The sequence below is a fragment of the Polistes canadensis genome, unplaced genomic scaffold (genome assembly GCF_001313835.1).
Source record: "Polistes canadensis isolate GaletaPanama2010 unplaced genomic scaffold, ASM131383v1 scaffold_127, whole genome shotgun sequence".
NCBI classification, from domain to species: domain Eukaryota; kingdom Metazoa; phylum Arthropoda; class Insecta; order Hymenoptera; family Vespidae; genus Polistes; species Polistes canadensis.
In genome coordinates this window covers 420,629-438,128 of record NW_014569674.1, presented here as the reverse complement: position 1 = coordinate 438,128, position 17,500 = coordinate 420,629, and the positions used below count along the sequence as shown (strand labels likewise).

The 17,500-nt window shown below is 29.6% G+C and overlaps 1 protein-coding gene across 1 annotated transcript in view; it reads left to right on the top strand.

Annotated features, from left to right (window-relative positions):
• Positions 1 to 9,827: 9,827 nt before the first annotated feature.
• The window catches only part of LOC106788140, a 35,043-nt gene continuing 27,370 nt past the window's right edge, over positions 9,828 to 17,500 (top strand). The window contains exons 1-4 of the mRNA XM_014751141.1: positions 9,828 to 9,954; positions 10,604 to 10,665; positions 11,132 to 11,503; positions 13,853 to 14,005. Coding sequence (XP_014606627.1) covers positions 9,828 to 9,954; positions 10,604 to 10,665; positions 11,132 to 11,503; positions 13,853 to 14,005 — 714 coding nt within the window. The remainder of the gene's footprint in view (positions 9,955 to 10,603; positions 10,666 to 11,131; positions 11,504 to 13,852; positions 14,006 to 17,500) is intronic.

The following is a 17,500-nucleotide window of genomic DNA, read 5'->3' as shown; positions in this document are numbered from 1 at the left end:
GAATGACATTACCGCGAATTCGGTACCTTTTTTTCGTTCGATTGGTCGTCGTTAATATTGTGGGTTGGTTGATTCGTTTGTTCGTTCGTGGTTCCCCTTTTAAGGGATATTCATTTTGATCGCGTATAGTTGTATTGTTTTGTTTTTATTATTATTATTTGTACCGTCGCGTGTGTGATAATCGTGGATTTTGAAGTTACCCAGTGACTTGTGTTGAGATTTCTTTTTTTGGAAGGGTGAACATCTGGATTATTTGATTAACAGGGTTAAATCGTTTGTAACACTATTCTGTTTTTTATTCTTTTCGATTATTTCGTATTCTTCCGAAAAGAGGACAAATAAGAGAGAGGGGATAGAAAGAATAAGAAGAGGAAGAAGAAGAAGAAGTGATATTTCACCATGGACATGTCAGAAGATTGCTGGGAACACGTGGGTCTCCTTCAGGAAGTCTCCCCCTCAGAGTCAGCACCACCACCACCTCAGCCTGACTTCCTCATTCAGCAACAGGAGGTAAGTCCATCTTTCTTTCCTTTTTTTTTTTGTCTCTCTCTGTTCTAGTCCCATTGTGTTTCAAGACCCTTTTTGTCGAACGGGAATTGGAATGGGCTCTCGATTTAGGTCCAAGTGCTTCAGTTTAGTTCAACACTTTCGTGACCGCCGGTTCTAAAGTGAAATACTTCATTGAGTACTGTTTACTGTTTCCTAAAGTTTTTAGTTTACTACTATGTGAACAGTGTTCGGATCTAATATTTTATTTGGATGGATGTGTATGTGTGTGTGTGCGTATGATATTATAGGATTTTATTCGATTATTATAATCATTTGTCTGACATTTTGTATCGAGTATTTGTTTAATGTTTTATAAAATTTATTGTTTTGTATTAACACGATAGGGTTTTATTAGTTAAATTGGTGTACGTGTAGGAAAATAAAAAATAATGGAATAATTTATTATATTATATTCCTACAATATTAATTATTGTTTAACATTTTGATTGTGATCCTAAACTGAATACCGCGTACAATTTCTAAAAGTTTATTGCTTAAAATAAATATTATAGTGTCTTATTATTTAAATTGGTGTGAATGTTTGTTTGTAAATTAAACAAAATTTTTTATAATTAATATATTTATTAATATTTCTTGTTGTTTAAAATCGAAATAGAAAAAAATTAATTACAAGTTTTAGTTGAAAGAAATAATTGGGCTCTAGTTTTTTGTAGTGTATTTGTGTGTGTGTGTGAATATATTAAAAAGAAATTAATTGCTATAAATATTACTTGAAAAAATATGAGGTTGCTTTTTTAAAAATAAGTATGTATACGTGTGAATATTAAAAAAAATATTTTGCAATATTACATCGCGTTAATAATAATTTATTGTTTAAAATACCGCTCTCTAAAAATGAATTATTTGTTACTGCTATTTTTAAACAAAATTCATGAATTATTACTGAAACGTTCAAAATTTCAAAATGGCGCAAAACTATAATACCGATACTGAGTATTACATTTTTGCGAATAAAATAACACTCGATCACAAAAGTGTTAAATATATTTAGAAATGTTCGCAAATTTCTGTTCTCATACTGATATTGAGTTAAATAATTTTTAAATAACCCAGTACATTTCATAAAAGTGTTCAGCAAATTTTAAAAAACATTTGAGTTAAATATATAAAACCCTTTTCAAATATTATTTCAATACCATAATTATACTAACTAAATGAATTGACAAAGTTCGTTGTCTAAATACGTTAGATAAAATAAAAAGAAAGTATTCCTAATTTGGTAAAATCTAAACCGATCTTTAAACTATCAGATTAACATGATAAAATGGCACGATTGAGGTTATTTTATCCCGTTAAAGAAATCAAGACAGGTAATCCAGTGACGTTTAAACCTATTTGAGACATTTAATTATAACACGTCATTCGTATTTGGTAAATTTATCTTCTTTTCCCTATCGGAAATATGATTACGTAATAGGAAGTATCTATTTTTAATTATAACTAATGAATTTTTTCATTGATGAGTTTCAATTGAATATAAAAAAACCATTTTCATGACTTATTATTCTATTAAAAATAAGAAGAAACATTTTCGCGATAGAAAATCTTTTGTTGTAAGTTCTTTTACGTTGTTTACACGAACGTCAGCTACTTAGAAACAACGCAAATTGCATTTGTATATATATATATACACAAACATAGATGAGAGTATTGGCTGGCGCGTGTTAAGAGCACGGATCGGAAGGGTAGCTTTGGAATGCGATATGAATGCGCTAATGCGTCGTTACTGACAGCAACACGATACGTTGATAGCAAATACTTTCGTTTCTCGCGTTTGCACGCGACAATTTTCAACGTTTTACATGTACTCCTTTCCCAATATCCCCCTCTATTTCCCTGTCACCCCTATCCCCAATCCTACTTCTTCTTCCTTGTTTGTTTGTTTATTTGTTTGTATTTTTTTTTTGTCATCAATTAAAACAGAAATCCCAGTGATGTAGCAGACATTTCAAACTTTTCCTAGTTGTCCTATATCAGGGTTTACGTTTATTCGTTATTTATTTATTTATTTATTTATTTATTTATTTCGTGGGGTTTTTATTATTTTTTTTTTTTTCGATCAACACAACCAACTTTCATTCGCATTTTATTTGTATCCAAATGACGATAGGATTGGATCGACGTTGTCACTCAGCTATACTCTCGTATCTGGCTCAAAGTGCCCCGTTGATACTCGCCACCACTCTGCAATTGCTATTATCGCACTTTGGCACACTCTGAAATAGCACGAACGGATCCGTGCCGACGGCAACGACGATTGATCGAATCACGTAACTCCTACCTCCATCCAAATTGCCGATCCAAAACGATCTCTCTTTTAACGAGAAATCATCTAACTTATCTCTGTGTACCGCGTTAAATCTATGCGTATCAATACTAATATAGTTAGATCACCAATAAATGTATTTATACATATACACACACACATGATGTATCAGAATGGTTAGTGTTACGATTGAACTAAATGGATAAACTTTAAAGTAAGTTTGAAAAACAGGAGTAACATTTTTTTAAGAATAATTAGTTGTTTCTCTCGTCTTTCTCTCCAAAAATAAAATTATTATTAAATAGGTATCATAGGGAATTTGGACATTCAAAAGAACTAGAACTTCGTTTTGATTAATTTTTCATGATTATACAATTAATTTTAGACAAAAATAAATTTTATATAAAAATAATGGTTGTGCCTTTGGATTACACAATTTTAATAAAATTGTTTTGAAGATTACACAATTAATTATCAAAATTAATCAAAACGAAGTTCTAGTTCTTTTGAATGTCCAAATTCCTTACGATACCTATTTATTATTAATTTTTTAAGAATATATTGAGTAGAAAAATTCTATTGAGTACTATTATACTGAACAATCTCGAATGGGTTTTCGCAGTCTCGTTTTTTAAGAAAATAATGTCGAAAAATTCTATCTCTTACGTATTCACCTAACAATTTCGGTTGGTTGTTAAAGATAGCACAATAATTCAGACAATTATCAATAAATTTATTCTGTCTAACGAATTGGTATGAATATATTGTAGTATGTGATAAATCCGATAGATAGCACGAGAATTTGTACGATGTGTATTTTGGTGTGAAAATTTCAAAATAAAAAATTAAATTATTAATATTCTTTTATATATATATTTTTTATTTATTTAATAATATTTTATTGACCTTAAAGCTTAAGCTCACTAAAGGCCATTAATTACAGTATAGTACAATATAATATATAACAAAATGAAAATTAAAATTATGTAATTATTATTAAATTTATCATTATAATAATAGTAACGCACACAAAGTAGATAAAAATAAAAAGAAAATAGTATATAATAGTATACTGGCTTTTTTTAATAGTATTATAACAAAAAACATATGATTAAAAACAAACAAAGACAACATTTTTTAAATTAAATAATAAGTCACAAAACACGCTGAATGTCACTATCAATAAAGTAAGTATAACATCTTAATCTAAATATATATTTTTATTGCATAATTAAATTATTATTGGAATATGAATTTACAACGCAAACCTTAAGAATAGATTGAAAATGAATAATTCTGGCAAAGTAAGTGCGTTTTATTGAAGTTAGGTCAAATAAGAAGGCGCCTGCTATGCCTTCCTTCCTTTTGGTTGAAAAGATATGACCTGAACCAAGAACGGAAAAGGACAAAGGCTCAACTCGACGCCCCATGGTCCTGTAGGTGCATCCATGATATCATCTACCCATGTTTCTTTGCGTTATGCTTATGCTCCTCGTGCATACGTAAAAGATGCTCCTCGACCGAGGCCACTGACTGTTCCTCTCTTTCTCTTTCCCTCTCTTTTTCTTTTCTTCCTCTCTTTTCTCTTATTGTTAGTCGCAAAGTTAAAGGTAAACTCTAACGCCTGTGATCTACCGCTCTTAAGATCTGTCCTCGCTAAATTCCAACGCGAAATCCACCTTTCTTTCATCTTTTTCATATCTTCAGATTCTAACCTTTAACCTTTTTTTTTTTACAAAATGATACATTATGTTACCGCGCATAATATTTTCGTCAACCACTTAAAGATATGATTTGTTTTTTTCATCGTGAAAATAATTGTTTTACGTTAAATCAACAAATATATTATTTATTTTTGTTAATTTGATTAATTCTGTAGTTTTCAAGTTTTTTCTATTCTTGACTTCCTATGCTTAAATTTTTCAAGTTAGCTTTGTAAGAAAATATCTTTTTTTTATTAAAGGGGATCAGTTAAAAATTAATACAATACGATTTATTTGTAGAAATTTCTAATTGAAAATACAAATTATAAACATTTTGCGAATAACGTCGCATACCTTCGAAACCACTGGGTTAACCTAAAAATAAAATATAACATAAATATTATAGATAATATTCATAAAATTATAGTGTTCATTATTATGTACTCAAATAATTTGCCAATCTCCAGATTATTAGAGGAAAATTGATGAAATCGGATTTATCTGTCATTTACAATATTTGGACACTTCAGTATGGCTAACTTTTCAGCTTCATAATTCGATTGTTTAATAAGCAATCATCTTCAAGTTTATAAGATTTTTATTACGTGTTATATGAGTTAATAATGCATATAAAGTATTAATCCTAACCTTAAATTTCATTCCTAAATATTTTATTTTTACTTTCATTAATTTTATTCTATACTTCATAACTTTAAATCAAACTTTATTCATATTAATTACAAATCCTAAGGAATAAAAACGTTTTTTCGTTTCCTAACAAATTTCACAATAATAAATTTGATAATAAAGTCTTTTAACACGAGTTAGAAAGTAATCAGTTCCGTATAATGAAAAACCCTTTTGCTAAGCATTGACAGACATTGTTGATTGTATTGGGAAACACACTGTCAGTAAATATATATATATGTATGTATGGATCTATATATATTCGTCCATAATTGGAGCGATTGTACGCACGACGATCGACGATCGTGATATAAAATACGCCGTATAAAGACGGCACTTTGGTGGGCTTCTTTAGCCGCTTTTTAGTCCGGGTACCTCTGGTGGTCTCGTTAGAACGACACTGGGAGGTCCGGAAGAGAAACGGCAATAACGTCGGTTTTACTTCTTACCGATCGTACCTGAAAAACTCGTGTGCTTCTTCGAGAACGATTCCACGTATATAATACTTTTCTCTTATTGTTAGATTACCGACGTTGCTAACATTTTGCCAACGTCCATCATCGAATCGAATGCACGGCTTTGTACTTAAGTATTGTATGAGTATAAATTTGATTTCTTCGGATTTCATCCCTAACACATTTCTTGTCATTTCGATTTTATTTCATTTATTTTAATTTTAGGAAGATTTTTCAAATTTAATAATTTACGTTATACTATTTACTCGTTTGAAAAGTTTCTATTGTTTTATTTAATATAAGGGTGTTTTCTCTTTGTATTTTTTTTTTAACACACAATCAACATTTTTTCTTAGCATTGTGTATTTTGTAAAAGTTGAATATATATTCTTTCATCTAATATAAAATATTTGGATATATTTGAATAAAAAGGATTAGGTTGTTTGAAAAATTCATGCCTAATTTTATAGGTTAGGAAACATGTTTCTTCGTATTTCATCAAACTTACGAAATAGAACTTATTAACATTTTGCGAAGAACGAAGCATACTTTTATAACTACTGGGTTAATCTAAAAATAAAATATAATATAAGAAAATTTAACGTTGCTTATTAACATAAAAAAATATGTATTTGGTGATCTGTAAAGTTCATGCTAATTGATATTTTTAATTAACATACAATTTTTTTCTTTAATTCGACGGAAACTTTTCGGGCAATTATACGATTATAGATTAGGTTGGGATTTTGTACAAAATATTAATCGTATCTTTAGAGATTTAAACCGACACGAGTTTTCCTAGCAACTTAATATATAAAGTGTTCAAAAAGTCACTTAAGTTAGTTGAAAAATTGTAAATTTTGTTTGCAAGTATTAGATCGGGGAATACATTTCTTCGTTATTTCTTGATAAATTACTTTAAAATCGTATAACTCTGATAAAATTCATCGGATCGGACAACACTCACAATCAATTAAAACATATCGCGTCTTAAAAATGGGCGAAAGTAAAAAATACATTTGATAAATATAAAACCAGTATCGGAACACGTGACACAAAGCTAATTCGAACGTTTTTAACCTAAAAATTTTCATTTCAAATAAACACCATGTTCTATTCGACAAATCATCGTAAAGGTTAACGAAATTTTAGAAAAAATTGAACGAGACAAGTACATAAGCGATCATAAAATAGTTTAAGAACTGAACGTCGACAAGAAAATAATTTCAGACCATATTTAATAAGTTTGATACAAAATATAAACAAAAATGAATATTACAATTTCATAATAATATACGAAGAAACATTTTCCCCGATACAATATTCAAAAATCAGCACAAACTTTTCGGTCAACCCAATAATTTTAGACAACATAATATTATATTTGTTCAAAATAAGAAGTTTCTTAGCAGTTAACTAAAAAAAGAAATAGAATTACGTAGAAAAAAAGGAAAAGGTCTCTTGATTTCAAACGTTTCGTTCAGGCAAAGTTATGGTCCCTTATGAGTTAAAAGATAGGGGATGGGGAAGGGAACTAAAAGCGCGAGTAAAATGCTTGATCCTTCTTTCCATGGTGAAAGAAACGAACGAAGAAGAGAGGAGCCTATCGGTTCGTTTAATCTATCCAGGACTACCGTTTACCACGGCGCCCTTTAATGTCAAAGCCACAGGTGCTCTGTTCAACCCGTATAAGCTCATTTCTTTATACATTTCTGAGAAACGAACAGGAAAAATAGAAAAAGGTTAGAGATAAAAATATTAAATAAGGAATTTTTGAGAATATAAAAATATAAAAAAAGAAAAGGTATAAAGTACTTACTTCATTCTTAAAGTGTTTGGCTTTCTCACAGCGTCAAAAGTAATCTGCAGTTAATACCTAGACTTAAAAGAGACTTCAAAAGGATTCGAAAGATTATCGAGAAACGACCTAAGAAATAAAATAAAAGTCGAAGAAAGGAAGAATGGAAGGATAGAAGGAAGAACATAAAGGGATGTATAGGTATTACATATTATCATGCTCAGTGGTAAAAGGACTCCAGGAGTACGCGTGTCTCATGTCCAGGATCGTCACAAAGCGGCTCGTCCTAGTGCACACAAAGTCGAGGACTCGATCAACACTTCATGCCAAAGCGTTTATCTATCGTCGGTACTTCGAGATCGATGATGAAAGATAGAAAGTAGTGTATGAGTATATAGAATGTGTGTGTGTGTGTGTTTATGTGTGTGTCATGTATGAGAGAGAAAAGATAACTGCGAACAACGTTTGCCTTATCGTAGGGAAAAAATTTGCTAATATTTTTCAAAGTGATATTTCCCCTAGAATAAAACTTACAAATGAATTCAGATATGGTACGGTAATATCTACAATTATTTATATGATACAAATTTAATGCAAACCAAAAAAAAAATTATTCAAATAATTTATTATACGTAAAAATCATTTGTAGCCATTATTTTTCTTTATAAATAATAAAACAACGTGCTAGAAACTGGCTCACACAGGTTGCATATAATAATTTTTTCATATTAATTAAGTCAGGTAAAATCTAATTAAACTCACTAAAGCGAAAGAAGATATTTCAGGATGTACGAATAGGGAAAATTAGAAGCGCAGGTATTATCATGCAGGAATACAGGAATAGTTGCAATGATCGGTTCACCGATGCCAGTCGGTAGTCGATCATTACTCGTCGTTTCATTAGAATATCGACGATAAAGTGGCTTTAATTACAAAGGTATCGTGTTGTTTCCTGTCGACGAACGCGCACACATGTATACATCAATGTGCGTGCTGCACGCATCCACGTTCCTTCTTCTACAACCCTAACGCCTTATTTTACATGTATTTCTACACATCTGCGGTGATTAGTAAGGTCGTTTTCTTAATTACGAGCCATTGTAATAAGAATATAAAATTATGTTTGTGAGAAGCCACAACGTGATCTTACAAACCAGAATTTTTAAGTAGACAATTTTTGTATAGAAAAATGCTTTTTATAAAAATATTATTCAAAATTCTTCTTATTGTAGAAAAATAGTATAACGATAAATTGTATCTTGCAATCTTCAAATGTAAAATTACATTAATACGTTTGAACTATTAATATCAAAAATAAACTTTTCAGGTTATAAATTCAAATATAACGATCTGAAGGGAATCAAATTATCGATCGTAAATAAATAATAAAGTAAATATAGCGTAAAGGTTTTCCTTTGAATAAGATTGGTGATCTTCTTGTTGATTTTCTTGTTTCTTTCTCTCAAAGGTTCGTGTCGTGCTTCGATTCTCGATCGTAAAGCCGTCGTGAAAAGTGAACGTTAAACGGATTTTGGGGGCGTCGCGTCGTGTTTTCGAGGTTCTCGTTTTAATGCGCATACCATCGTATAAAATGTCGCGTTTAATCCGTTATGCCGACGAAACGCGGTTATTCGCATTAGTGCCACAGGCTAATTCATCTATAGTTGATCAAAATTCGTCGAATATTATTACACCGTGAAAGAAATTCGAATAGTAAAGAATTTAAAAAATTAATCTATCCTACAAAATATTTCAACGATTTAATCTTATTTTTTCGTTGTTTTTTTTATAAAAGTTCCTTGTAAAGGCTGGTTTTTTTAATCTTTTTTTTATTTTTTATTTTATCTTTTTATGTGTAATAAAGTAACGATGAATATTATACAGCAAAGTTTATTCTAAAAATTTATTTTATTATTTTTTTTTCTCGTAATGCATTGTTAATTGGCTTTTATGTGCATATACTTATTTAATGTGTGTTTCGTAATATATTTAAAACATTCAATTATTTAAATATTAAATTTACTTTTTTTCGTTCTCATTATAATACAAAAATATTTTAATTTTTTATATTAAATTACAATCTATTTTTAAAAAGTAATAACTTTTTTATAATAAAACATTCAACAATTTTCAGAAACTATGCTATACGAACACTCCTTGTACTTTATTGCACCCTAAATGCATGTTATAAAAGACACACGCTCGTACACAACATACGTTTAAACGTATAATATGTATACATATACAATCATAAACACATGTGAAAGTGGCTTTACCGACAGTAGTAAGCTTTCAAGCTTACCGACAGAGGCGCTGCCTTAACCAGACGGCTTGAATCAGTGAACAAGATGGCGACGCCCAGTGAACTGTCTCTCGAGGAGATTCGCAAATATCTATTAGAAAACGGTGGTACGGCGCGTAATCATGATGTTGTCAAGTATTTCAAGAAATTTTTAACTGATCCTGAAACAAGAGGTGAGTTTTCCAACGGTATTACGTGCTTCCAAATTGAGTGTTTGTCGTGTGTCTGTCGTATCGTGTTTGACCTCGCGTGAGTACGTCCATGTGATCGTACAATCCGTGTGCACGGATACGTATGTGTGTGTATACGTAACAATGTGTTCGTTCATATGGACATATGTATGTGTGATACGTAACATGTGTTCGTTTATTAGTGTGCGTGCATTGTTTTTGTTGGATTATTGAAGACCTTTGGATTTCAAGGAAATATTTTTTATGTGTGATATAATTAATGTTTAAATCTAAATATGTATAATATTATAGTTATATATATTTATAATATTATAACATATATATATAAAATATTATAATATAAATATTTTAGGTTAACCAATAAGTCCATGCTGTTTTTTACAGTTTATTTACTTGAAAAAAAAACCACGTGGACTTATTAGATAACCTCAAACATAATATTATAATAAAAATTTATATATATATATATATGAAATATTGTAATATAAATATACGTAACATTGTAATATACATATCTATATCATTATTATTATTTACTGTTTGCTTGCTTAGTTTTGTTCAGTGTTATTGTTTTGATTTTCTTTTGTCAATATTTGAGAGAAAATAATGTTGAAGGTTTGAAATTTTGCAGTGGAAGCACGAAATCGATTCAAGGAGTACGTGAATACTCTGGCCACCATAAAGAACGAGGAGGTAAGGTCGCCCAATCGCACTTTTCCTTCCGCCTTGACAGGAGCGACTTGTTGCGCCTCGTGCGACGTTGCCGGTTCTACTAACAACGTCGTTGGCGCGCGATATCGTTTAATTCGAAAGTTTCTATGGAAATGACGTATACGTGAGCGACCGTGAACGTTATCAACAAACTTGAAATTTTACGCCTTATCTTATAGTCTTACATTAGTTTCAATATATTCATTTGCTAGAAAAAAGTACGTCTAGTTCGTTCGGATATAACGTTTGGAACGTTTCGAATCTCATTTGTTTATTTTTAAATATTCCAATAAGATCTTTTCCTTTCGGAATTCTTACGTTCGGACTAAAAAGTAATTTAATTTTGAATTTAAAAATTTCTTTATTAATGCGAAATTGTGAATTTTAATTTTAATAATTAATCTTGTCAAATATTGTTTAGAAACTTATTGAGATAATTTATTTTCAGGGTGAAAAATATTTGGTGTTGAAGAAAAAGTATCGTCAAGCATCATTGGATCTTTGTAATCCCGAGAATATAAACTCAACTCATACATCACCTAATTCACCTCAGCGAGAACCTCCCCCTTATCGAGCACCCCCACCTGCACCCTTAAGTCCTACCTCTATTAATACTCAAGAAACAAATCGTGATAACGACGCGCATACGAATTTAGAAAGTGACACAGAAACGAGAAAACAAATTCATTCTGACGAAGCCGTTTCATCGAGTGCATCTTCACCCCCCGTACCACCTCGTCGTAAAGGTCAGGACAAAATCAGGATGGATAGTAAAGAAAATATCGAGAGAAGCAAAACTGGAACCGATGGAGTTAATAAAGTAAGTTATTTATGTTTAATTTTATTAATTAACACTTTTTTTTTCTTTTCTTGCACGCTAATTTTATGTTTTTCTAACATATTTTTTTTTTTATAATAAATGTAGCCGTATTTATTTATCTTATCTGTGTACATATAATTATATATACCAAAATAACTCGACACTTATCGAATGCTTCAACAATTATTATCGCACAAAAAAGAAATATGTTATATCGTAGTAAAACTAAATTTTATTATACAATTTTTTGTACATTTTACAAATTTTATTTAAAATTTTATATATAATTTAACGTATGTTTATATAGTGTAGATTTTTTTTTAATGGATTTTTAATATATAAATAATTTAGATTTTATATCGTATTAGAGAGAGGTGCTCTAGTTTATCGCCACAAAATTTTATCAGCATATTCTATAAATGTTATTTAAACGTGGGTTATTAAATGCTTTATTAAAACGTTATAAAAAAAATATTCTATGAATTTATATATTTTTTTAAACTTTGCATATACCCCATTTTATATATAGTATATTATATTATATTTGTTATATAATAAATATATATCGAAAAGAAAATTTTATAAAAAAACAACATAATTGTTTAAAAAATATTTGAACACAAGTGTTAGCAGAAAACATAATTTATTATACAGATTGATAAACTTAATTATGTTTTTCATTATACGAATATATATTCACTATAGTAGTTTATACATGGTGTACGCTTAATGGTGTAGTTTAGTTTTTATCAAAACTCTTTTATTTTATTTTATTTCAATTTTTTTTGTTTTTTTTATTCATGTTTGTGTTTACACATAGCATGGCACATTAATTTCAAAAGCTGTTGCGGCGTAGAACTTTGTAAACTCGCATTATTGTGACGTATTTTTTGTTCTTTTCCTGTACAAAGGATGAGCAAAATATTCTTGAATGGGCCAAAAGTGTTTAGATGATTTGAAATATTAATTATTCTTTTTTTAAAAAAGTATTTAGACTAATTTTATATTTAAAATTGTAAAATGATAAGCCTAAAAGTTTCGATAACAAGTTATTATATAATATTTGACTATCTTTATTATTTAATTAGATATTAAATACAAAAATAGAGAGAATAATTATTTACAAATAAATTATTATAAATTTTTACATTATTTATTGATTAAATAACATCTAAAAACTTTTACCCAGCATATACTTTGATACATTACAGTACGCTTGAAATGCATCAGCTAGATTGCATTGATTAGAAAAATCCAAGTTCCTACAATGATTCCTATGTTTTCTCAAAACTACATTGTATTATATTTCATAGCAATAGATTACATGAGCTTGATTTATAAAAATCTGTATCATCGTCTATTTATGTACGTGTTACGTCAATGTATGAAAGACAAGTATTATATAGAATTCCTAGGCAATATATAAAATGCTTTGCGTTTTTAAATGAAGTATGAAATATCTTAATTATTTTAATATTATATATACTTTCCCTAGAGTCATATTATGGTTACCAGCAATGTATGAAAAGCAAAAATTTTATATAATATCTACACATTATATAGAATAATAAATGCTATTTAGGCAAAGTATTAAAAAAGGTTTATAAAAACGTTTACATTGAAAAGGAGTATATGAAAAAGGAAGAAATACAAAATAAAGTACAGGACTTAGAGAAATAGAAACCTTCCATAAATAGAAAAGGACTCCCTCATAGAAATTAATTTTTTTATCTATATTACGTTGCAACTGAAACCTATTCCTTAAGACTTTAGATTTTAAACAAATTCAAAGTAACATATTTCGTCACTTCTGAACTAAAACTGAAATGCAGATAGGGAATTTATCGTTTAAGTGACATTAGAAACGTTCATTAGCTAAAGTATTTTATACTTTGATTTATTTTATAATATATTATTTTATTTTTAATTTAGGCATTTTATATAAAATGCCTAAAAAATGTATGTAATATTAATTGTTTCATACTTTGCCCAAAAACACGAAACATTTTATATTATGCCTAGGTACTTTATACAATACCTACCCTTGATACGTTGACGGTTTAACACATGTATTATATTATATTATTTTTCTTATTAGATTTCTGTACAATTTGTTCGTAGATTCCTTGTATTTAGATCTCCCGAGTGTGTGTGTGTGTGCGTGTATTTTTATTCTTTTTTTTTTGATCCAACATGTCGTCGTATTTCATCTTGGTTGATTTTATGCGCTGTTATTGTATTATCATTATCGTTGCTGTCGCTGGTTTGTAGTTGGGTATAGTCGTGTGGGGTATTCCAATAGTATTTTCTAAAAAGGATTCGTTGCAATGGTGATTATTGACGATACAGGAAGATGAAATCATCACTGCTGCTAATCCTGGATCTGGTGAAGAATTGAGCTTCCGTGAACGGATGCAACGTTTTGATCGGATGGCTAATGAAACTGATCAACATGGCAGACCTAACGGTACTACAACGCCTACTAAAAAACGATCTGAAAAGGTAATCGATTCTTATCCTTCTTTTTTACATTTTTATTTTGGTTGAGGGTGTGTATTTTTCTCAATATTAAAAATATCATAATATATTAATATATAAATATTATTTATATATTATATTATACATAATATTTTATATATTATAAAAAATACAATAAAATAACGATTGTTATATATATATATTCAATATGAATAATAAGAAATAGAGTCTCCCCATAATAAATAAGGAATTCTCGAGAGATATAAATAACAGGTGCAACGCAAGATGGATCTCCATAGAACGGGAAGATATAAAGCAATTCCCTCCTTTCTTTCCCCCATATCTCTTCCCCCTACCTAACCTTCTTCTCCTTTACTTTAAAGAGTCACGTAGTATAACCACCCAAGACGGAATGGATTGGCTGCTCGCACACAACTTCGAGATTGTAATCGTTCTTCGGAATCGTAGAAGGGTTGTTTCCTTCCGTTCTCCATTGAAGATGACTTTACGCTTGGTCGGCGCCTTTAATCGTTATCCTCGATAAACATATCAAAATTATGATGTAGGATACGAGCAAAATACGACGATACACGAAACAAAATATATATATATATATAGATATGTATAATATATTCCATTATATCATTTTCTTTTTGTTTCTAGTTAACTTTTTTGACTTATTTCTTTCATCTGATTATTTTTATTTGATTTTTACTTTTCTTTTCTTTTTAATATTATACATTGTCGTCGTTGTGTGTGTGTGTGTCGTGTAGTATATCCTTTGCAATAGCTTTTAGTGTTTCACTATTTCCTTCTTTCTTCAACATCATCTCTATATTATATTTTATTCTCATTTTCTGTATCTTTCTCTTTTCATTGCATTCTACTTTACCCCCACCTCTATCTCTCAACTTCCACCTTATTCCTCCTCCACTTTTAATTTTCAGCCAGAGCTAATTATGATTTATGGCAACATCGGCGCAACATCCTGATCGGTACGCGAGATACCGCCCGCAGGATATTCAAATGCGATGAATATTGCTCGGCTGCGATAAACTACGCACGAACGACGAGAGAAACCCATGAGAATAAGAAAGAAAGAAAGAAAGAAAGAGAGTGAGAGAGAGAGAGAGAGAGTGTGTATGAGAAAGAGAAAGAGAGAGAGAGACAGATTACACGCGCGAAAGAAAGAAAGAAAGAAAGAAAGAAAGAAAGAAAGGATGGACGAAAGAAGTAGTAAGGGCTCGGGAAGTTGTTGGGGGGTAGGTTGGGGGGTGGTGGGGTTAAGGGGGGATTGGGCAGAAGCGCGTGCAAAGGATACAAGGAAAGGATTCCTAGTAGTCTACTCGGTATGCAAGATGAGCAGTCAGCCTTGTACACACCGTATCCTTTCCTCTTGCTGAAAGGATGTATATCCTTGTGCACCATGAAACCGTTCGATACAAAATCGACGATTCCACTCTGTTAAGCGTTGAAAGGTAATTTATGCGGGTATATGTTTCATAAGAGATAAAAATTGATGTTAAAACTTTCTTTACTCTTTCTTGGGTTTTTTATTCTTCTTTACCTTTATCTCAATCCTTAAACTCCTTTAACATTACACTCCATTCTCCTCCCCCATAACCTTTTTCGACGTCACTATTGCGTCAATTTTTGTTTCGTCTTTTTGTCATTTTATTTTTTGTTTATTAATCTTGTTTTGACTAAAGATTAATAATCGTCAGTTTCGATTGTGTTAACGGTTATCAATTGTTATGATAAGTGGATTCTTTTTTTTTTCTATTTTTTCTTTAGCATGTGGGTTCATTAAGAATGTTTTTTTTATTTTCTTGTTTGGAAAGGAATTATTAAGAATTGGTGAATTGATGATAATTGGTAATAATTGTTTCTTCTTTTTATTTGTATAAATAATGGTTTTAATTATTACAATCGATTATTATTATGATTTTTGTTTTTTAGTTTAGGGGTTTTTGAGGAATATTTTATTATGATTTACTATCATTGATTACTTTTTTTTTGTACTAATAATAACTTCAAGTATTAAGATGATTCGTTGAAATCCCATACATTTAATTTTATTATAATTTTTTCAAACTTCTATGTACAAACCTTAAAAATTAATATAAAATATAAAATTTTATTTAAAAATGAATATCATTGACTTTGAGATCTCTCATCAAAAAATTAACTTTAAAGAAATATTATTTTCATTATCAGATAATCTATTTTAGAAATAGTAAAAATTTATCTCGTTATATATCAAGAATGAAGAAAATATTTTCAGCTATAAAATTAATTGACATACCCTATATATTATTTATCTTTTATTAAATGCATTTAGTGTCATTATATTAACTATGCTATCAAGTAAAAAAATCCTTTAAATTATGTAATAATTTTTACGAGCTTCAACGTACACAGAATTTGTAAAAATATCTTCTATAAAATATAACAATTTATTAAATAAAAAATAACTATTGATCTGAAAATTTCGCGTAACAAAAAAAACAGATTAGAATTCTTAGCTATAATACATTAATGTTATATAATATTCTTCCTATTAACTATATCCTAAAAAGATTTGTATTTTATTTAGAAAAATAAAAAGTCAAATAAATAAAATTGAAATGATTAAGTCATCCCTGACACATAATATAAATAATAAAATATATATCTAATATATAACCTTGTGATATTATTAATCTTTTTTATAAAATACATGTCATTGACCTTACAACGGATGTCAAAAACCTCAGTGAGGGAGGGGGAGAGGGGGCAGGGGACAGGGAAGTGGTATCAAACAATTTTTCATTAGATGTATTATTAAAAAGGTTATTTAATAGTGTCGAAGTTACCTGAATAAGCCAGTATATAGGATAATTATGTATTATTCACACGCCACCGTCATCGAAAAAGCGGCGGTTCGTCTTTCATCGTACGAATTCGGGCGGGCAACCTGTTAATTTTTATTGCCCTTAAGCGTTCGGAAAGGGATTTCAGGGCGCGTGGAGTGAATCCTCTTGGCTCTCGCCTCCGGACATCCTGTAATCTTTCTCTTGGAAAAGAAAGAGAGAGAGAAAGAAAGGAAGGAAGAAAGAAAGAAAGAAAGAAAGAAAGAAAGAAAGAAAGAAAGAAAGAAAGAAAGAAAGAAAGAAAGAAAGAAAGAAAGAAAGGAAAAAAAGAATGATAGTATGTGTGCTCGTTGGTAGGGCCACCGTCGCGTTTCAACCTTTCCTTTAACGGTGTTTATCATGCACCATGGCCACAGCATATCGTTCTTTGAATTCATAATGGGGATTCTATTTTCTCGTGTCGCGTGCCGCGTTTCTTCCTTCTTTTTGACTAAATCTTTTCTTTTTTTTTTTTTTTTCTAAGATTTATTTTACTTTTCTTTCCACATGTTTTAATTTTTGATTTATATTTATATTTATATTTAATTTTTTTATTTATTTAGTTACAATATAATCAGGTTTTTATTGCACAACTGATATATTTCTTTTCATTTTTAGTCAAAATTTG